Here is a 24,133-nt window from a genome sequence, read left to right on the forward strand (position 1 = left end):
GGACGCAAATTGACGCCAACGGTTGAAAAATCCTCGTGCATTTTTGTCAATTTTCTGAACCGTGGTCATGTATCTTCCAAGTAAAAAATAAATAATTTGCTGAGTTCTTCCAAGTCAACCATGCTAGCTCAAGGAATCAGCCAACCTCGCGCGCGCCTATAAATGGCCAGCAGAATGCAACCCATTTTACTCGACATCACATGCAATTTGGTGACCAAAACAAAATCCATCGTTACCTGCTGTTGCAACCACTATCATCGATCATTTCTTGCTCTCTGCAATGGCTTCCATGATGACCAGCCAGCCTCACTTTGTTTTGATACCACTCATGGCACAAGGCCACATGATACCCATGATAGACATGGCCAGGCTCTTTGCAGAGCGTGGCGTGATTGTCAGCTTGGTCACTACCCCCTACAATGCCTTCAGATTCGAAACAACCATTCATCGAGCAACAGAATCTGGCCTCTCGATTCTGCTTGTTCAACTGGAATTTCCATGCCAACAAGTGGGACTTCCTGCTGGGTACGAGAATCTTGACATCCTCCCTTCACGAGACCTACTAACCAAGTTCTATGAAGGTTTGAGCATGCTACAACAACCTTTAGAAAAGCACCTACAAAATGAAAGGCACCCTCCAACTTGCATCATATCTGACAAGTGCCTCTCTTGGACATCCGAAACAGCTCAAAAGTTCAATATCCCGAGGCTCGTTTTCCACGGGATGGGCTGTTTCTCACTTTTAAGCTCCCATAATATCAAATTTTATAATGCTCACCGTTCTGTCAGTTCCGACTCAGAACCCTTCGTGATCCCAGGCTTGCCCCAAAGAATTGAGATAACAAGAGCCCAACTTCCAGGTTCATTTGTTACATTGCCCGGTTTGGATGATGTTCGAGACAAGATGCAAGAGGCTGAGTCAACGGCTTATGGGGTTGTTGTGAATACTTTCAATGAATTGGAGCAGGGGATCATTGAGGAGTACGGGAAGGCCATCAAGAAGAAGGTATGGTGCGTTGGGCCAGTTTCTTTATATAACAAGGAGAGTTTGGACAAGTTCGAGAGAGGTGACAAAACCTTAATTGACGAGCAGCAATGCTTGGGATGGCTTAACTCGATGGAACCAAGCTCGGTTATTTACACTTGTCTGGGCAGTTTATGCCGCCTGGTTCCCTCACAAATAATCGAGCTTGGGCTGGGTCTTGAGGCATCAAAACAACCATTTATTTGGGTGATTAAAACAGGAGAGAGATATTTAGAGTTGGAGGAGTGGCTGGAGAAGGAAAGATTTGAGGAAAGGAACAAAGGGAGGGGACTCTTGATCAAGGGATGGGCTCCCCAAGATTTCATTCTGTCTCATCCGGCAATCGGAGGTTTCATTACCCACTGTGGTTGGAACTCAACGATAGAAAGTGTGTGCCATGGGGTGCCAATGATAACGTGGCCTCTTTTTTCGGAGCAGTTCCTCAATGAAAAACTAGTGGTAGAAATTCTGAGGATTGGGATTCGAGTAGGAGTGGAGATTCCTGTTAGATGGGGGGAAGAAGAGAAAGTTGGGGTTTTGGTGAAGAAAGAAAAAGTGGAGAAGGCAATAGGGCTGTTATGGGGGAGATGAAGGCGTAAGGAGAAGGAAGAAAGCAAGAGAGCTTGGAGAGATGGCAAGAAGGGAAATGGAAAAAGGAGGGTCCTCTCAGTTAAACATGTCATCCCTCATTGAAGATATAACCTGTAACACCCTCTTCTCGTAGGTTAGGAGTGTCATGTATTTTTCATAAAAATAAACCCGGCAAGAGATCTCAAATTTCATAAATGAAATTAGAAGTTTATTTTGTAGAAAAAGGTCTAATAAAATGTCTTCCAAAAACATTAAATGAGTAAATTGAATAAATTTATGTCATAAAAGCATGTTTTATTTTAGAAAGTCTGAAACTAAAATTAACTACTAATTTTATTCCTGGCCTGCCTGCTCGTATTCATCATCCTCACCTGGGTGGTTAAAAACATGAAATCAAATTAAAATGAGTCGAAAACTTAGCAAGAAATCCATCACAACGTAAACATAATAAACATAAAGTTTTCACAAAAATTTTCATGCTGAGAGTTTAAAATTCATGATTGTTCATACTGATGGTTATGTTATGTATGACTGATTTAACTGACTGATCTGACTGATTTATCTGATTTAACTAATTTATCTGACTGACCAACACACTTAACCCTATGTGTGAGGTTGTGCACCGGCCCCACATCTCCTGGCCGCAAGGGGAGCCGCTGATAGTATTCTAGCATACTATGGTGGACCACGCTTGAGCCCGTGGATTGAACATCCACCCTGAAACTGAACTGCATTGGTACCATGTATCTAAATGGCCACCTGATTAACTGATTTGGTCTTATATTGCACTTGAACTTAAGATAGCTTACGTATCTTATACACATGAGATGCATGACATAATACATACATAATTATAATTTCTGAATTTGAACATGATGCAGAATGACATGATCGTATGCTATGCTGGATGACATGTTTGCATATAACATGAGTGGTACATAAAATAATGGCTGTCAATGAATTGACTTGAATAATACTTATATATAAGCTGAACTGTGATGATCCTAATTTATGATCGAATTACTTACCTCGTTGCGCTTCTTCTTAATAACACTTTGTAACTCGACACATATATGCAATAATAACTATTACTAAATTTGTTTGGGAACAAATAAGTACTAATATCTTATTTAATTAAATTCACAATCTAAAAGATAAATCTTTTGTTTAACATCATAATCAATAAATCCTAGTATTTAAATTACTTAAATACTAATAACATATTATAATTTAGTAGAATACACGAGTTATTTTAAAATAATTCCTAAAACTTCAATTCTTAAAATATGTTTCCTTTCTTATTATTAACATAATTGAACAATAAATAATAATATTATTTAAATATTCTTAACATGTTTCTTTATTAAAGATTCTACTAAATAAACAAAGGAATATTAACAAAATATTAGACTCAATAATATACTTTAAAATATATTTAAATTTCTTTAAACACTTCCTTATAAAAATAGCATTTGACTAACATATTTATTTAATTAAAAACTTTGGGTTTAAATTATTAGCCTAGTCTTAATTGAGAAAACAATTCATTTAAAATAATTAGAATAGTTTTTGTAAAAAAAATATAACCTGGCCCATATTGCCTTAAAAAAAAACACAAACCCATTTGAAAAATAAGCCCAGTATACCAAGGGCCCGTTGTGAATCAAGATGACTGCTTTGTTTCGGACATGGAAAGCAGAGGCTCACCAAGATGAGTCCGTGAAGAGGGTGGCACAGAGTGAAACCTACTGTGCTGGGGGCTTTTGGCCTTGCATGGTTGTTGAGAGTGGGGGAAGGTTCACGGTGTGGAGGAGTTCAGTAGTGGGATGGCTCACGGCTTCGAGTTTTCTCTTCTCGTATAAGGGGTAAGCATAATTTATATGTGTAGAAGATAGAGAAAAAAATGAAAGGAAACCTAAAGGAGTAGAGACGTGCATGTGCATGAGAGTGAAGACGTGCGGAGTGGAGAAAATTGCTCATCAACAAAGTCGGTTTCCACTAGAATGCTAACAACTAATACCGAGAAACGTACGGGTTTTGAGGTTTAAAGTGTTTAAATAGAGGCTAAAATCAAGTGATGAGATTCGATGGAGATAGGAGAAACTAAGAATTGAATTCAAACTAAAATTCGTAAAATCTGATAAAATCTAGTAATAGTTATTAGAAAAAAATAATAACACAAAACTTTAGTGATTTCAACAAGGGAAAATTTTATAATAGAAATTATTAAAATAATCAATATAAAATCTGATAAAACTATAATCATAATAATAATAGAAAACTTTTAATAAAAAATTTACTTATATACCCTAAATCCATGACTAAGTATGTTACATAACCAAATTACGATCCGCTAAGACAAGGAGGAGTAGTAACTAGTAATTGTATATAGCATATTATGTATTATAGCATGTTATGGAATAGAGGAATCACTGGGATTTTTTTATTGTTTTCAATTTATGTATAGTTGAAATGAATAAGAATATTATATTTTTCTTGCGTTGTTATTACCTTTTATAATTTGTGATCCCTTCATATCCAAAAAGAGAGACAATATCCACAAAGAAGAAGATTTAGCTAGCATGTCAACTTTTACAAGGGGGTGGTTTGACCTTAAATCAATCCATGAATTGATTTCCCCACTAAGTAATGATTAATGAAGATTAAGATCATTAATGTGGAAGAATCTCAATTGGAATCCAAACCAACATATAATGAGGATAAAATCCTAATTCTATAGTGTCCTATGTTCCAACTGTAACCATCATCCTTTACTAAGTGTCTACAGAATTGCCGCCAAGAGACTAATGGTTTGATGGCATAGAGCCCGATTCTCTAAATGGAAAACTTAGGTCCAAACCCCCTGAGAATGTTTGATAAAAATCATCACACCTTTAGAGTGGTGAATATCTTTTATTTATATAATTTACAGATTGTATAGATTGAGTACATATCAATGGTAATTACAATAGAAATGGAAAGAATATGCAATATTCAAATGAGAACAATCTCCTATAATTACGGGTCAACTATGGCACATATGGGAAGACGTTGATTGAGGAGAGATATCCTCAACACCTCGAGTGGGGGCTCCTGCCTTGGTGGAGAACGAGCACAATCTAGCTACGGTTCCCATGCCTTGGCCGTCGCTAATGACTGTCTACCTGCCTCTGCCTGTTGCCTCGATCCCAGCTCCTTTATCTCAACCTTCCCCTTCTTTCCTACTCTTGTCTTCGGGCTGGGGAGCGGCGTTGCCTTTCTTCCTTCCTTGGAGAAGCAGTTCTCGGTATTGTGCGAGGTGGACCGATGGTATGTGTAGTAGAGGCGCACTACTCCCCGGTTGTCTTACCTTTCCGCTCACTCCACTTTCTTCCTTCGTGGCTCTATCAATGCTCGAAGGGTGTCTTCTGTGTTGTTGAAGTTATCGGCCTTGTCCATGAACTCTCGTAACATCACGGGAGTTCTTCAGGCTAGCTTGGCCATAAACTAGGATTGTGGCCAAACTCCTCTCAGGAGCGCCGCCAAAGTTATCTTCTCATCTTGGTCATCGGTGGTCATGTACTCCTTGTTAATCGAGATAGGTAGAACTTCAAGCATTTGTCCCTATTTGTTTGATGGTGAGGAGGTACGCCGCTGGATGCCACCTCCTTCGATTGGACATGAACTGGGTCAGGAACAGTCAGACCAATTTGCCAAAGCTGTCCACCGATCCAGGTGCTAGTGACCCAAACCATACACATGTTGGCCCCTTCAGGGTCAGTGGAAATGCTCTACATGCTACTTCCCCTAGGAAGCCATGAAGCGTCCTATGAGCCCTGAAAGTTTCCAGGTGCTCAAGAGGGTCTTTTCCTTTGTCATATATCTCCATAGCGGAGAACCTAAACTTTGGTGGTAAAGGCATCGCCATCACCTCTTCTGTATAAGGTAGACCCGTGCTTGTGAGCAACTGGTCCACCGTTGACGATATACCCACCTTCCTCGCTATCTCCTTATATTTTCCTTTGAGATTGTGGAGCTCGTCCTGCATGTTCTTTTGTTCCTCTTCTATACTAGGTTCAGCTTGCGTGTTTCGAGACCCCACATGTTCACTGTCATTGGATCTTGCTCTGCCGTCCTGCTCCTGCTGAGCTTTTCTAAGTTCCTCATTTTCCTTGCAAAGTGTTTGCACTTTGCCGATTTGCTTTGTTACCCATTCCTCCATAGTTTTCAACCTTACATCCATGGCATCTCTCATGTTTCTTCTGAGTTTCTCGAAACGGGTTGTCGTAGGCATGAGAAAGACACGCAAGATCTATTACGATCCAATAGACGGCGCCACTGTTAACGTCGTGTTTCACAAGCCTTTGGGCCAGGCTCCGACAACTTAGGTCTTCAGTAACGAGCCTACAAAAGATGGAGAAAAGTGCAACTTGGAGAGGGTGGCCTTAGGGCTGGGTAACCTCTAATGCCAAAGTTAGTAAGTATTCTTGGAAGTTTTTAAATAAGTAATAGAGTCTAGGGATCAGAGAAGGATATTCTCATACATGAAATCTGTTATTTATACTATAAGTATGGGGAGGATAGATTGTGCTTGCCCTTATGAAGTTCGCGTCTTTCGTATTGTTCCTTGTGTCAGAATCTTTAAATGTGACATGACTCTGTGCGGCTTCATTAATGTGTGTGTTACGCAGGTAGTGGAGCTATTAATGTGGCGTGATTCTCCGACCTCATTTTCTCAGACTGTCTTCTTTATGGCCTGTTGATATCTTTCCTGTCAGTAGATCAAAAGCTCCCTGCATATTATGCCTGCTATGTGGGCGGACACTTGAGGGCTGGACACTACTCGACGGGCCTTCATATTGATGAGTCTCATCCCCTGTAACACCATCCCTCCTGTAGGTTGCATCCAGAGGACTTTTCCCTTGGGCCAGGTTGGGAACTATTTGCCCTAAGCTAGGCATTTGGTCTTACTTCTCTTTCATCCATAGGCTTTTTGGGCTTAGTGGGGGGAAAATCTCCTTACACCTGGGTTCGAAACCCTTGAGAATGTTTGATAAAAACCACCACACCTTTTGAGTGGTGAATATGTTTCATTTATATAATTTACAAATTGAATAGATTGAATACATATCAATGGTAATTACAATAGAAATGGAAAGAATATGCAATATTCAAATGAGAACAATCTCCTATAACCTTCAACCGTTAATGTGTCATTGAGACTTTTACCATCACAACAACTTCTAGGATTGGTAGATGAAAACAAGAAGAATCAATTTCTATACACCACAGAGGAAGAATCAGTCTCTAACAGGATAGATAAAAACAAGATGATGTTAAAGTCGAATGCCTAAACGGAAAACAAACTAGCAAAACCTGTTCTTGATGGATCAGGTACTCCTACCTCAAAGAAAGATCTGGCACTTCCAAAAATTAAATATTCGATAGATCCTTGGATGAAACATTGTCTAAAATAATGCCTCCCACTGTCGTCATTAAGTGTGTCTTGGGCTCCATAAAAACCACATCTAGATAGTGCAGCCCTATCACCAGCAATTCGAAGTGCCACTGCCTGCCCTCCAACTATTCTCTGGGGTGGGGAAAGAGTTGTGTTCTTTCAAAAGAAACAGAAAAAAAATCACCAAATTAAAGGCAAAAACTCCCAAAAAATGTCACCCAAAATAATTTTGTGTATGTGAATGTGTGTATCTATCTCCATGTATATACTGTAAAGTTAAGGGCTACATCATCATGAACTCAGAAAAGATGGGTTACCTTAAAGCTAATGTTGTAAGCAGTGAAGTTTGGTGCAAAGGGCAACGTAAGAGCTGTTGGTAGTGTAATGCCATAGTCCCACATGGGTTGGAGAGTTACTTCCTATCACTTAAACTCCCATTTCAACAATATAATTATAGACTCCAAATTCTCAATATCATATAAAAATTTCAATTCAAACTAATTTTTTTAATATAACCAATTTTCCAAAATACCAAGTTATCAATACACAATAAAATTTCTTAATAAAATCGTCAATACTCATAATAAGACAAGTACATAATCAGAATTCAGAATCTCATGCCAAAGTTTTCAGATGCCACATCATATCAGAACCAAGTACTAAACAGCTTCAGATCATTTCACATATTCAAGAATAATAGAAACAAAACTTCTTTATTTAATCAAAGCAAAACTTTTTGGATCTCATATTCGCTCTTTTTGCTTAGATCAGAAACAAAATGCACAAAATTAGCTCATGTCTACACCAGTCATGATAGAAAATACTTTCTCTTATATAGAATTTATGCATATGCAGAACAAACATCTGAGGTCGTTTTCAGATTTCATTTTAAAAAAAAAAAAATGCATTTTTTCAAAGTCAACCTCATTTCATTTCTTTTATGCAAATCTAGTATAAGAACCTCGCTTACCTAAACTTCATAGTTTTTCAAGAATTTTCCTCAACAATGCCGAACAATTATAAATTGTCACCTATAAAATGATCACGTAATTTCTATAAAATTCCAGCTGAACACGTATTTCGATATTTAAACCTAAAATGCTAAAATTAACCTATTTTAATTCCTCCATACCTAAAATTCTCAGAACCCTAAAATACCATTATTTCCCAAATCCATCAATATCCAATTAAATATTTATTGTAAAAATAAAGTTTCTAGACTATTTTGAAATAAAACTAAGCACACTTAAAACGTAAACTCCAGTACGTAAACTATACAGCCAAAAACCAAAAGTAATAATAAGGGCATAAACGTAATTATATGTTCAAAAGTCACCTTTACGAGAGATAGAAAATATTTCTATTTTGTAAACCAAACTTCATTGAGCAGAGAGGTGCACGGATCCTTATCATGAAGCTATGTGTGGTGGTTGTCTGGCTGGATCTCAATGGTGGCGCGGCTGGGTTCAACATTGATGGGACTTCTGAGATAGAGATAGAGATAGAGATAGAGAGAGAGAGAGAATGGAGAACACTATGTGATGGAAAAGCACCAAGCATGACAAGACGTTACAGTCTAGGTGGTGGCGTCGTCCAGGGTAGCATCCAAATGTGGAGGCTTGTCTTTCGACGTCTTTTGTTGTCAGTGGTGTCATTCGTGGCCGCAACAACTGGTGGGGTGGTGGGTTGGTTGAGAAAAAAAATGCTCTGTTATTGGAGGGCAAAAACAAGAGTGTTCCCGCTGTGGCTTTTCAATGAGATGGGGATGGTGGCATGATTATGTCCAAAAAATAATGCGGTAGTTGTAGCACAGCTTTAAGGTGTCGATTTCACAGAGAGACAAATTAAAAGAATTGTAGAAGGAACAAAGAAACTAAAGAAAAATATTAAATGATTAATGGAGTACAAAAATTAATTTTAAAAGCAAATTGGTGCTGTCTAGGTGTAAGTCCCTCATAAAAATAGCTCACTAAGTGCCAATTCTCATACCCATGGTGAGACATATACTCAACAACTCCTTAAATCTCTCCCAAGACTGATACAAAGTCTTATTGTCCTTTTGTGCAAAGGTGGGGATTTACCTTCTTAATGTGTTGGTCTTATGTTGGGGAAATTATTTATTAAAAAAGAGCTGAGTCATCTCACTCCATAACCCAATAGATCGTGGTCTCAGCGAGTATAGCTAACTCTTAGCTCTATCATTCAAAGAGAAAGGAAAGAACTTAAGTCTCACAACGTCATCAGCTGCATTTTGACTATGAAAAGTCGCAATTACTTCCTCAAACTCCCTAATCTGAACATATGGATTTTCATTTTCCAAACCATGAAAAGTAGAGATTAACTGTATCATCCCTATTTTAAAATCCAGTTGGCGAGTATTAGCTAGAAATATGATACATGATGGTGTGGTTGTGCGTGTAGGGTGAAGGTAATCATGAAGAGTTCTAAAGGGTTGATTTTCGTGTTCACTCATTTCCTCGGGACTAGATAAATTGTCAAATAAAGGATTTAAAAAAACTTGATTCTGACTCTTCCACAGGCCTGCAAACAAATCTACCAAATGTGTCTTTATATCTGTGCATGCAAGGTAACAAAATACTAAAAACTAAAATTAGCATGAAAAGAAAGAAAAAAAAATGCAGCAAGCTAAAAGAGGGAACAAAGTTACTGCCTTTACAAACTGCTGAAATAAAAACCTATCTAGCAATTCTTCTACCGTCTCCCTGGCAACGGTCCCAAAAATTTGATTATGCCCAAAGAATAATGAGGTAGTTGTAGTACAACTTTGAGGTGTCGATTCCACAGAGAAACAAATTAAAGAATTGTAGAAGGAACAAAGAAACTAAAGAAAAATATTAAATGATTAGTGGATAACAAAGATTAATTTTAAAAGTAAATTAAAGTAGAGTAAAGTGACTAACAGAAAAAGTTATCAAATTTGACAAACAGTAAGGCATCGGGAATCCCTTGCACGAATATGGTATTTTAATTATTCTTAATTCGTTGAATAACTCAATTGGGAACTCAATTCCTAATATTCCCAATCAGAAGATATAGATTTATAAACCAAGATTAAACCAAATGTAACCATTTGAAAAATCATTCACCACTTTTAAAATACGCAAATTATTATCACTATTGAGAAAATCCAATGATGACAATATACTCAGAAAGCGATATTGCAGCAGAGAATGAAATCAATATAGAAAAATAATTTATCCAAACATAATCAAAGAGTCAATCCATTCAATAGAAAAAACATGATTGGATCTATAAACAGAATAAATTCTATGATTATTTGGAGAAGAAAATATCAATAATGAATTGAGAATGATAAAACAAAAGAGTTTTAGTAATTAAAAATCAAATACATAAATTAAAACTACTATCTAATGTGCAAGTTCATCCCTAGCCCTACTTGAGAATTTAGCTACGCATAAGTATAATGGATAACAAAAATTTCAAGAGAAAAATTAAGTAAACGACGGCTATGGAAATTAATTTCGTCTCCCCCTCTTCAGAACTGAGCCGTCTCCTCCTTTTCGAACTCCCAATTTCGTGCTAATGAAATACTTATATAGGGTAGGAAAGAAACCTTAATGTCTTTCATATTCTCGCATACAAAATTGTCTAAATTTTAGGACTCAACTTGGCAGCCACGTACGCACTTCAGGAGTTCGAATTTGAAAATCTCTATTAGAGACAACTTTGTAGCCCTTTAAGATATATTTCCAACTCATCAAGAACCGCATCAATCTGATATTTGAAATGAAAGTTATGATTAAAATACTAAAATATATGCAGGCTGTCTTCTAGGGAATTTTGGACTTATTTTTTCTCTTGATCCGAATTACTCTCAAATCCCATCATTATCCTTATTTGAAGAGTCCTACATTCGTTGAAAGTTTTTAGGTTGTTCCAGCGTCTTGCCTACTTGAAATTCCTTTGAATTTGACTGGGTTTGAACTTTCTCTTTTATAGACTCTGAAATTAAACATAAAAATCTGCTCAGAAGTATTCTAAAGTAAATAGAAACCCAATTAAAGAATACACATTAATTCCTATGATTTCTATTCACATTTTAGCATTTTAGTCCAATAATAGAATATTTAGAGTGCACTTTCATACACTCATCACACCCCCTAACTTGCTTATTGCTAGTCCCTAGTAATTTTCATGCCAAAACAACGGAAGAGACCAAAGAAAATCACACACAAAGGCCACCAAGTCACACTTTCCAGATTCACATATCAAAGCAATCTTAGGACTTCAATAACCTTATCACAAGCAATCCACCTATAGTAATCCACATAGTTGTGTGTATTCCAAACTATATCCATCTAATTAGAAGCCCTGACACATGCAACATCAAGAACATCTCAAGCGAAAGACTCAACTCCATAACTCATGGGTATAAAAGTGTTTCCTGTGAGGATTCTCTCTATGGAGTTGACAATAGGTGTACACATACTCTCATGGAGAATTAGGCAATTTTGTACAAGCAACAAACAAACATTGATCTTATGATAGGAACACTAACAAATGAGACTTCCACCACTCATTCCAAAAACTTACCTAGGATCAGAACAGTTAACACAAAAGGTTGTAACATGGCTTAGGTTTGGGGCTATATGAAAAAAAAAGATGTAAATGATTAAAAAATTTCCAAATACATGCAAAGAGAATCTTATTAAACATCTCAATAAACCACATTTCTCACTTGATGTACTCTTCAACCTTTCAAATCATCGAATAATGTATCTTTTTTTTTTTTAATAATTTGGTGAACAATTATGTCACCCTGGTATTTTGCTATTTCTACCCAACCTTGGTATTTTTGCCTTTGAAGCTCACTCACTTGAACACCTTGTAACTCATGTTCTTCCCTTTCCTCTCTCTCCTTTTTTTTTTATTCCATGCAAAAAAGAAGAATTCTACATCTAGTACACACTTGGAAGTAATAAGGGTAGGAAAAATCTGTGTATAGGTTATACTCCAATGTGGAAAAGTATGGATAATGTGGGCATATGAAAAGAAAAAGTTACATGTGTTTATTGGCTCAAAGTTGACTACTAGGGGTCTATGATGAAAAGGGTTAGCTTGAAAGGCTCAAACGTTGATTTTAAGTTGACATTCGTCATATCCCAAGTATATCCACCATTTTACCACAAATCATGTAATGATATTCTCAAAATAAGTGTCCAATTCAACAGATCAATGAACACTTATCACGATTTACTGCATTTGTAGGCTCTCAATCCTCTCCAAAACTTACATAAATACTTAAGCAAAAGAGTTCTTTAGCTACATGTATCAAACCACCATCTTACCACAAAGCTTGGATGAGTGCATTAGGGATTCTGTGAATGCTTTAGCAAAAAATGATTATGTTGGGTTTGGTAAATTAACGAAGATGGCTATGAATGAGAATAAGTACACATGTGAAAAGGATGCAGGTGTGATGCAAGTTGAAAAAAATTTGACACATGAAAATATGTCACAGAGTTCCAACAAACATTTTAAATACTGAATTTGCACCACCACCCCCAAACTTAAATGAAACATTGTCCTCAATGTTTAGAAATGAAATTTGAATGGAGAGTAACTAAAAATGGTAGAATACACCCGATGAGTGATGTGGGTAGCTCGCTAAGCACCAAAGATGGTAATCTGAAATGACAAAATGAAACTAACCTGCAAACAAAAATAAAGAAAACAACAACAAACAAAAAAGAAAATAAAGAAAATAAGAAAAATTAAAATAAAACAAAACAAACAAAATCAAATAAAGAAAAACATACCTGCGTGGTGTGCTCAAGGTTGATAGACCGGATCTACAAGTGGAATGTCTTCCACTTCCAGAACTTACCTATCAATTAATATTTTAAGTTGTTGATAATTTATTTTAAAGATCCGACCATCCTTAGGATCCTCTATTTCTACCGCCCCATTTGTAAAAATATCTTTCACTACAAAATGGCCGGTCCACCTAGACTGAAGTTTTTCTGGGTGCTTATAGAGTCTAAAATCATATAAGAACACTCGATCATTAGATTTAAATGTCTTCCTAACAATATTCTTATCATGAAATGTTTTCATTTTAGCCTTATAGATTGTAGAGTTCTCATAAGCATCATTTTCCAACTCCTCTAACTTGCTCATTTGAAATTTCTTAAACTTACCCGCATTCAATTTTGAAGAAATACTAACAAGAGAAGTGTCACTTAGGCAGAGAAATGCATGCTTTAAACCTGAGGGCGGTGGTTTCAATTTCAATTTGGGACTCTCCACACTTGAAGGAATTTGTTTTTCACTTTTCTTAAGCAACTCCTCAAATTTCGATTGCCAAGCCTGTGTTCTATAATCCTGAGTTTTATAAAAAATAGCACAAATATCAACAACATCAGATGAATCACTAATAGTATCAAATTCAGAATTAACATGGAAATATTCAAGGGGATCAGAATCATGAGTTGCGTGAACTCCCTTGTCTATGATTGTGTCAATCATATATGTTTGTTGGCACTCATCATCCTCCTTGGGTTGATTCTTGATGTGGAATATGTTGACCTCCATGGTCATATTTTCAAAAGGTAGTTTCATCAGCCAATTCCTGCAATTTATAAGTGCATTAGCAGTAGTAAGGAAATGTCTACCTAATATAAGAGGAATCTTAGAGTCAGACTCAACAACAGACTGAGTGTCCAAAACTAAAAAATCCACAGGGTAGTAAAACTTGTCAATTTGGATCGAAACATCCTCAACTATTCCTCTTGGTTTCTTAACTGAACGGTCAGTCAATTGAAGCACAACAGAAGTAGGCTTAATTTTACCCAAACTAGGCTGCAAATAAATGGAATAAGGCATCAAATTTACACTAGCTCCTAAATCTAGCAAAACTTGTCCAAACTCAAGATTCTCAATATTACATGCAATGGTTGGACAACTAGGATCCTTGTACTTAGGAGGAATTTGCTGCTCAATTAGAGCACTAACTTGCTCTGTCAAGAATGTTGTTTTCTTAACATGGTGCTTCCTCTTAACTGTACATAAATCTTTGAAAACTTTTGCATAAGTAGGAACTTGTTTAATAACATGCAAAAGAGGAAGATTGATCTTTACTTGCCTGAGGTTCTCCAAGATTTCATTGCTAGAATCCAAAGTTCGCATACCAGATTTTAAAACTTGAGGAAATGGTACCTTAACTGGGCTCTTGATTACCTCGGCTTCCTTGGGTAACTTAGCACTAACCTTACTTTGTTCCTCTTCATCATCCTCTGGCTTATCAGTTGTTGGGATGTGTAAGGACTTACCACTTCGTGTCACAATGACATTGACCTCCTTCAAATTTCCTTGAGCCATATGTTGACCTTGGGGTATGGATTGAGCTTGAGAAGAGAACTTGCCACGCTCATTCACACTCAAGGAGCTCATCAACTTGGATACTTGGCTCTTTATCTCTTTATTTTCTTCAACAACTTGTGTAATCAAATATTCAAACTTTTGGTTAGTCTTATCTTGTGCCTCAATAAAAGCATGCAAGGTGTCTTCTAAAGGATTCCTAGAAGAAGAAGGTGCATGATATGGTGCAAGATATGATCTAAGGGGTTGTGTAGGCGGCTGGTTTTCAGACTTCCAGCTAAAGTTGGGGTGATTGCGCCACCCCGGATTAGAAGTATCATAGTAAGGTGTAAAAGGCTTTTTGTACATACCTAAGGCATTACATTGTTCCTCATACATCCCTCTCATCTCAGTAAGTGTAGGATACTCTTGGGCAAGGTGATCTACCCCACCACACACAAAATATGTTCCAAAAGACTCTGCATGATTAGCCACGTGGGTTGGCTTTAAGTCCTTAGTATTTAACACATCTAGCTCCCTAGTGAGCATCTCAACCTTAGCTTTTAGGTTATCCCCTTCCCTGAAATGGTAAATTCCACCACCATTTGGGTTTCCAGTAGGTCGTGACCTATTTGTGCTCTCAGTAGCACTAGGTCCAGTCCAAATGCCAGCTTTTTTAGCAAGCTCATTGAGGTATTTTATGGCCTCATCAGGATCCTTATGTAAGAACTCACCATTACACATCATCTCCACAAATTAGCGCTTTCTAGGTGTAAGTCCCTCATAAAAATAGCTCACTAAGAGCCAATTCTCTACCCATGGTGAGGACATATACTCAACAACTCCTTAAATCTCTCCCAAGACTGTTACAAAATCTCACTGTCCTTTTGTGCAAAGGTGGAGATTTGCTCTTTTAATGCTTTGGTCTTACGTTGGGGAAAGTATTTATTAAAAAAGACCTGAGTTATCTCAATCCATGACCCAACAGATCGTGGTCTCAGCGAGTATTACCAACTCTTAGCTCTATCCTTTAAAGAGAAATGAAAGAACTTAAGTCTCACAACGTCATCAGTTGCATTTTGACTATGAAAAGTCGCAACTACTTCCTCAAACTCCCTAATATGCACATATGGATTTTCATTTTCCAAGTCATGAAAAGTAGGGAGTAACTGTATCATCCCTATTTTAAAATCCAGTTGGCTAGTATTAGCTGGAAACATGATGCATGATGGTGTGATTGTGCGTGTAGGGTGGAGGTAATCATGAAGAGTTCTAATAGGTTGATCTTCGTGTTCACTCATTTCCTCGGGACTAGATGGATTGTCAAATAAAGGATTTAAAAAAATTTGATTCTGACTCTTCCACAGGCCTACAAGCAAATCTACCAAAGGCGTCTTTATATTTGTGCATGCAATGTAACAAAATACTAAAAACTAAAAATACTATGAAAAGAAAGAAAAAAACAATGCAACAAGCTAAAAGAGGGAACAAAGTTACTGCCTTTACAAACTGCTAAAATAAAAACCTATCTAGCAATTCTTCTACCGTCTCCATGGGAAGGGCGCCAAAAATTTGATTACGCTCAAAGAATAATGAGGTAGTTGTAGCACAGTTTTGATGTGTCGATTCCACAGAGAGACAAATTAAAAGAATTGTAGAAGGAACAAAGAAACTAAAGAAATATATTAAATAATTAATGGAGAACAAAGATTAATTTTAAAAGCAAATTAAAGTGAAGCAAAGTGACTAACATAAAATGTTTTCAAATTTGGCAAACAGTAAAGCGTCTGGAATCCCTTGCACAAATATGGTATTTTAATTATTCTTAATTCGTTGAATAACTCAATTGGGAACTCAATTCCTAATATTTTCAATCGGAAGGTATAAATTTATAAACCAAGATTAAACCAAATTAACCCTTTGAAAAATCATTCACCACTTTTAAAATATGTAAATTATTATCACTATTGAAAAAATCTAACGACGACAATATACTCAGGAAGTGATATTGCAGCAAAAAATTAAATCAATATAGAAAAATAATTTATTGAAACATAATCAAAGAGCCAATCCATTCAATAGAAAAAACATGACTGAATCTATAAATAAAATAAATTCTATGATTGTTTGGAGAATAAAATATCAACAATGAATTGAGAATGATAAAACAAAAGAGTTTTAGTAATTGAAAATAAAATGCATAAATTAAAAATACCATCTAATGTGGATGTTCGTCCCTAGCCCTACTTGAGAATTTATTTATCCATAAATATAATGGATAACAAAAATTTCAAGAGAAAAATAAAGTAAACAACGGCCATGGAAATTAATTTCGTCTCCCCCTTTCTGAACTCCCAATTTCATGCTAATGAAATACTTATATAGGGTAGGAAAGAAACCCTAATGTCTTTCATATTCCTGCATACAAAATCGTCTAAATTTTAGGACTCAATTTGGCAGCCACGTACGCACTTCAGGAGTTCGAATTTGAAAATCTCTATTACAGACAATTTTGTAGCCCTTTAAGATATATTTCCAAATCATCAAGAACCGCATCAATCTGATATTTGAAATGAAAGTTATGATTAAAATACTAAAATATATGTAGGCTGTCTTCTAGCGAATTTTGGACCGACTTTCTCTCTTGATCTGAATTACTCTCAAACCCCATCATTATCCTTATTTGAAGAGTCCTAGACTCGTTGAAAGTTCTTAGGTTATTCCAACGTCTTTCCCACTTGAAATTCCTTTGAATTTGACTGGGTTTGGACTTGCTCTTTTATAGACTCTGAAATTAAACATAAAAATCTGCTCAGAAGTATCCAAAAGTAAATAGAAACTCAATTAAATAATGCACATTAATTCCTATGATTTCTATTCACATTTTATCATTTTAGTACAATAATAGAATATTTAGAGTGCACTTTCATACACTCATCATGGCAGACGATGGAAATGGTTTGTACTACAGAGGAGGAAGTGCTCGATTTGCTTGCTGGATAGGTTTGGTAGCAGTGCATCCGAGTCTGTGTTGGATGCTTGAGGGTTGTTGTCATTGGCTGAGGAAGAACAAGCAGGAAAGCTCGTGTGGAGGAGTTTTGTAGTAGTCTATCTTTCGGTGGTGGTGGTTTATGGTGGAGGGAGTCTGGCTCACGGTTGATCTACTCCGAGGGTGGTGCAAAGATGGCTTGTGGGGGTTGAAACATACGGGTTGGTTACGGCTTCGTGTGGGCTGGAGATGGAGGCTGGGGACTTTCGATGTAGCAGCAGTGCGCATTGGTCCCCTACGATGGTGGCAGAGTGGTATAGGGACAACGACGGACAGTGGTTGACAACTGTCTCAACGATGGTGTAACGTGCATGCGTTTAGTCAAGGTTTCGGTGATGGTGGTGTTGTGAGAATTGGTGGGGTTCACGTCATGTGGTGGTGGGAAGAAAAGAACAGAAAAAATGGTGATCTTGTTGCATGGTCAAGGCTTAAGGAGAAACTGGTAGCAAAACTGCTACGACTAATAGCAAAACTGCTGCGACTGGTAGCAACGGAAACATATAGGTAGTTTGGTAGAGGTGCACGGTTACCTTAGATTGGGAAAAAAATGAGGTTTTGATGAACATCTAAACTCATACGTGTATATATATATATATACCAACTGCCATAAACCCAAATGGGATAGAGACATTCATGCATGGGCTACAAGAGTGGTGTGAAGCGGGGGTTGGGGATTTTTAAAAGAAAATACAAAACTATTTGAACGTGGTGAGGGGCAACTAAAACTAGCTAGAATTTAAAAAAAAAAAAAAAAAGATCTCCCCACAAATACGAAGCTACAAAATACATATATATAATATAAATAAATAAATAAAACATGGGTTCTAGAATTTCAATGGGAAAGAGACTCTAGAGTCCGTTTGAAAATTATAACAAACATTTAAAAAAAATAAATCACAGGTTGGATTCTTAAAAAATAAATTAGACCCGTAATCTATATTTAAAAAAGTACTCGAAAACTCAACTAGTCTTTCCATACATATAAGTCCAAAAAAATACTTAGAAACCGGGTTTGGCTAGGTCCGAGTGTCAAATCCTCCCCCCATTACGAAAATTTCGTCCTCGAAATTTGTTGCACCTAAACTCAAGTCTTAAACACTTAATCCTTCGAACATATTTGCACACATTGTATCGCACTTTGAAAGATCCAAATTAGGTCTAAACTATAAACCTCAGAAACACAATTAAAAACCTAATAATAATTTTGAGCTGTCCACATAATCCATGAACCTCAATCAAAAAGCAAAATGAACTCTCGAACTAACATATCACCAAAACCACGCTTCCGCTGCACACTCTAATAACTTGTAGTCCTAAAAGCATTGTATCTCAATCAATTACATCTAAAAGGAACTAACCTCCACATAGGATTTACAAGCCTAATAATTCCTCTAAAACATCAATGTCACAAGTCTAAACCTCCAGTTCCTAACCAAAAACTCATTCCATGAAGTCAACCAGAGATCTAAACCTCTAAATATCATCTTTAAGAAATTTCACAAAATTCTCAAACCTACAGAATTTTTAAAGACTGTAGGATTTTAACCCTGGCGCTTGATCAAACTTATGTACACTTTCGAAATCTAAACCTTAAATTTCCACATAATCATTTCTTAGTCCTCAAGTGTCTATACCTCAAATCTGAAGTCACTACCTAAACCTACATATATCCAACACCTCATTTGTTACAGTCTGCAAAACCTCAAACCTATCTTTCCATTTAGCTTACGCACACCTTCAAAATTCTAAATCTCAAACCTTATCAAATTCGTCTTTAAAATATGTAGAAACCCTAAACCTCATATTTCCAAAACCTCAATCCATAAAGTTTGCAGAATCTCAAACCTCAAACTTTCACATATCGTCCTTTAGGCCTCGTTGTTTTTCGCAGATTAAATGATATAAGATGAGATTAGTTGAGAAAAAAAAATTGAAAATTGATTAAAATATTATTAGAATATTTTTTTAATATTATTTTTGTTTTGAGAATTGAAAAAGTTAAATTGTTTATTTTATTTTGTATGAAAATTTCGAAAAGTTGTAACGATTAGTGATAAGAGATGAAAAGTTTTGTAAAAGTGAGCGAGGACTTAGTCCTCAAATTTTTGTACCTCCAATTTGAATTACCTTCCTAACCCACAGATATTTAAACCTCATATATTATAGTCTGTTGAACCTCAAACTTGGCTTTCGATTAAGCTTAGGTATACCTTCAAACTCTAAACCCTAAATCTTATATAAATCATTTTCTAAAGTCTATGGAATAAGCCTACTGATTCTAAAACCTCAAATGTCATAAAAAATCATTTTTCAAAATCTACAACGCTAAAACCTCAGATTTTGTAGGCCACCTACCATGAGTCTGGAAATGCTTAAACCAAATATCTTCAAAATCATATCCTAGTGCCTACGAAGTTCTAAAACCTTAAATGTCATCAAACACATTATTATAGTATGCAGAATCTCAAACCTGTCACTGATACTAACTGTAACTCCCCGATCCCACACGGGTAGGAAAGTTACTTCCTATCACTTGAACTCACATTTCAACAATATAATTATAGACTCCAAATTCCCAATATCATATAGAAATTTTGATTCAAACTAATTTCATCAATATAACTAATTTTTCAAAATGTCAAGTCATCAATACACAATAAAATTTCTTAATAAAAATCGTCAATACTCATAATAACTTTCTATGCTTAATCTACTATACTTAAAATCTCCTCACCCATGCTCCATAATCTTGATTATCAACTGAAAGGTATTGTGGATATAAGGGGTGAGTTATCAACAACTTAGTAAGCAGAGAACATATACTATTATGTAAACAAGGGCATTTACAAAATTCAAAATGCAGAACAAAAAATTTTCTTTTAGAATGCAAAATCAAAACATTTTATCAAAAATATCAGAGTAAAACTTTCATAAAACTTTCATATTCAGAAATCTTTTAACATATCAAAATCTGAAACATCATCTTCATATCATGTCAGAGCATCATATCGGGATAGATACCATGTTTAATCCTCGTGGTAGGGTTATAAACTATCATTATACTCGTGGCTGGGCCATATACTATGTTTCACCCCGTGGTAGGATCATAAACCACCATTATACTCGTGATTACGCCGTATACCATGTTTTACCCTTGTGGTAGGGTTATAAACAACCATTATACCCGTGGCTGGGTCATATACCATGTTTCACCCCCGTGGTAGGGTTATAAACTACCATTATACCCGTGACTGGGCTGTATGCCACTATTATATCCATGGTAGTGCCGTAACGGAAAATGAACAGAATATCATCGGAACCGGATCATATTCAGAAACAAAATCAAAATTCAGAATCTCATGCCAAAGTTTTCAGATGCTACATCATATCAAAACCAAGTACTGAACAGTTTCAGATCATTTCACATATTCAAGAACAACAGAAACAAAACTTCTTCATTTAATCAAACCAAAACTTTTTGGCACTCATATTCGCTCTTTTTGCTTAGTTCATAACCAGAATGTACAAAATTAACTCATGTCTACACCAGTCATGACATAAAATAATTTCTCCTATATAAAATTTATGCATACTTAGAACAAACAACTGAGGTCGTTTTTAGATTTCTTTAAAAAAAAAACGTGCATTTTTTCAAAGTTAATCTCATTTCATTTCATTTATGCAAAGCTAGTATATGAACCCCGCTTACCTGGACTTTTTAGATTTTCAAGAATTTTCCTCAACAATGCCGAACAATTATAAATCGTCACCTATAAAATAATCACGTAATTTCCATAAATTTCCAGTTGAACACGTATTTTGATATTTAAACCTGAAAGGCTAAAATTAACCTATTTTAATTCCTCAATACCTAAAATTCTCAGAACCCTAAAATACCATTATTTCCCAAATCCATTAATATCCACTTAAATATTTATTGTAAAAATAACGTTTCTAGACTATTTTGAAAGAAAACTGAGCGCACTTAAAACATAAACTCCAGTACATAAACCAAACAGCCCAAACCCAAAAGTAATAATAAGGGCATAAACGTAATTATAAGTTCAAAACTCCCCCTTGCGAGAGACAAAAAATATTTCTATTTTGTAATCCAAACTTCATTGAGCAGAAAGGTGCACAGATCCTTACCGTGAGGCTACATGTGGATGCTGTCTAGGTGGATCTCGATGGTGGCACGGTTGGGTTCAACGGTGTTGGGACTTCAGAGAGAGAGAGAGAGAGAGCGGAGAACACGGTGAGAGAGATAAGCACCATGCATGACAAGACATTATGGACTGGGGTGGTAGGGTCGTCTAGGGCAGTGTCCAAAGGTGAAGGCTTGTCCTTCGGTGTCTTCTATTGCCAGTGGTGTCATTTGTGTTTGCGGCAACTGGTGGGGTGGTGACTTATAGGCGATGGGTTGGTTGAGAGAAAAAAATGTTCTGTTTTTGGACACCAAAAATAGGGGTGTTCCCGCTGCGACTTTTCGATGAGATCGGGATTGTGGCGCACAGTGGAAATGGTTTGTACTATGAAGGAGGAAGTGCTCGATTTGCTTGTTGGACAGGTTTGGTAACAGTGCATCCGAGGCTAAGGGTTGTTGTTGTTGGTTGAGGAAGAACAAGCAGAATGGCTATGTGGAGGACTTTTGCAGTGGGCTATCTTTTGGTGGTGGTGGTTCACGGTGGGGGCGGAAACGTACGGGTTGGTTACAGCTTCGTGTGGGCTGGAGATGGAGGCTGGGGGCTTTTGATGTAGCAGCAATGCGCATTGGTCCCCTGCGATGGTGGGTGAGTGGTACACGGATAGCGACAAACAGTGGTTGGCAATTGTCTCAATGATGGTGTAACGTGCATGCGTTTGATCAGGGTTTCGGTGATGGTGGTGTTGCAAGAATTGAAGGGGTTCGCGTCATGTGGTGGTGGGAAGAAAAGAAAAGAAAAATTGGTGGTCTTGTTGCATGGCTGAGGCTTAAGTTGAAACGGTTGTAACTGGTAGCAAAACTACAGTGACTGATAGTAAAGGAAATCGATAGATAGTTTGGTAGAGGTGCGACAACCCTAGATTGGGAAAAATAAATGAGGTTTTCATGAATGTCCAAACTCATGCGTGTATATATATATATATACCAACTGCTGTAAACCCTAATGGGATAGAGACGTGCATGCATGGGTTACGAGAGTGGTGCGAAGTGGGGGCTAGGCATTTTAAAAAAAAATACAAAACTATCTGAATGTGGTGAAGGGCAACTGAAACTAACTAGAATGTTTTTTTTTTAAAAGAAAGATCTCCCCACAAATACGAAGCTGCAAAATACATATATATATATATATAAATAAAACATGGGTTCTAGAATTTTAATGGGAAATGGACTCTAGAGTCCGTTTATAGAAAATAAATCATAGGTTGGATTCTTAAAAAATAAATTTGACCTGTAATGTATATTTAAAAAAACACTCGAAAACTCAACTAGTCTTTTCATACAAATAAATCCAAAAAAATATTTAGAAATCGGGCTTGGCTGGGTTCAGGTGTTACAGGCAAGCCCTCCAGGCTCCAGTAGAATTTGCAGTGTCATTCCATGCTATAGCTGTGTTCATATATCCCTTGTTGGAAATATTTTCAAAATAATTAATTATATATTATTTATTAATAATTTTTTTGGGTTGATTTTGGAAGTTTTTAATTATTTTGAAAATAGAATATATGGAAAGTTTAATTATAAGGTTTATAATACTTTGGCTTCGTTCATGTATCATGAGTCATTCACCGGTTTTGTGGTATTGATGTCCTTGGTTTACCCGAAGGGCTGGGGTTAGTCACCCCATGACAAGAGTGGTTTTTAATCTCTCCAATAGAATTTGCAGTTTCATTCCATACTATAGTTGTGTTCAGATATCCCTTGTTGGAAATATTTTCAAAATAATTAATTATATATTATATTTATTAATAATATTTTTAAGTTGATTTTGGAAGTTGTGAATTATTTTGAAAAGAGAATATATGGAAAGTTTAATTATAAGGTTTATAATAGTCTGGGTCCGTTCATGCATCATGAGTCATTCACTAGTTTAGTGGTATTGATGTCCTTGGTTTACTGAGAGGGCTAGGGTTAGTCACCGCATGACAAGAGTGGTTTTTAATTTCTCTCCACGCGTGCATGCATGAAGCACTGCAACACTTAGGAAAATAAAATTTCCAAAGCACGCCCCAAGTGACTCAAACTGGTGCCAACCAGCTGGAAGAGAAACAAGGTGACCATTGGACCAAGTTCAACTGTTGTGTTTTATGGCAACAGACACAATATATATATACCTATTTCGAACAATTTTCATAAAAATAAAAAGTAATCACTTTTCGTTCGGATCTTTTTGCCATCTATAAATAGACCTATTGGCCTGCCAATTGAGGATCCCAAAACTCAATTTCGAAATTCTCTCCCAAAATTTTCACTTCTTCAAAACTGGTTAGAATCGATTCATTCTCGAGAGAACAAATTTCTAATTTATTTGTTGAATAGAAAAATCTAAGGGTATTTGGGATCTAATTTCGTGTGTGCATAACGGAGTAAGACAAACAGACCTGTTCTGGGCTTCATTATATCATGGAAATAAATTCGCTTGTAACCTATGTACATACCGTTATTGGTGGAGGTGAATATTGTCTTAAGGAAAACGACATTGTAACGCAC

General features: G+C 36.4%; 1 protein-coding gene and 1 non-coding gene across 2 annotated transcripts; both read left to right on the forward strand.

The window, feature by feature from the left end:
- The first annotated feature begins 274 nt into the window (after positions 1-274).
- On the forward strand, positions 275-1,748 carry LOC108984484 (UDP-glycosyltransferase 73D1-like). Its single transcript, XM_018956468.2, is given in 2 exon segments — positions 275-1,602; positions 1,604-1,748. Coding segments are annotated over 2 exon segments (1,467 nt in total). The 5' UTR covers positions 275-280.
- A 13,458-nt stretch (positions 1,749-15,206) lies between these two features.
- On the forward strand, positions 15,207-15,314 carry LOC118348104. The gene has a single exon (XR_004801250.1). It is a non-coding gene; the product is annotated as a small nucleolar RNA R71 (small nucleolar RNA).
- The last annotated feature ends 8,819 nt before the right edge of the window (positions 15,315-24,133 follow it).

Source organism: Juglans regia, chromosome 3 (genome assembly GCF_001411555.2).
Source record: "Juglans regia cultivar Chandler chromosome 3, Walnut 2.0, whole genome shotgun sequence".
Classification (NCBI taxonomy): domain Eukaryota; kingdom Viridiplantae; phylum Streptophyta; class Magnoliopsida; order Fagales; family Juglandaceae; genus Juglans; species Juglans regia.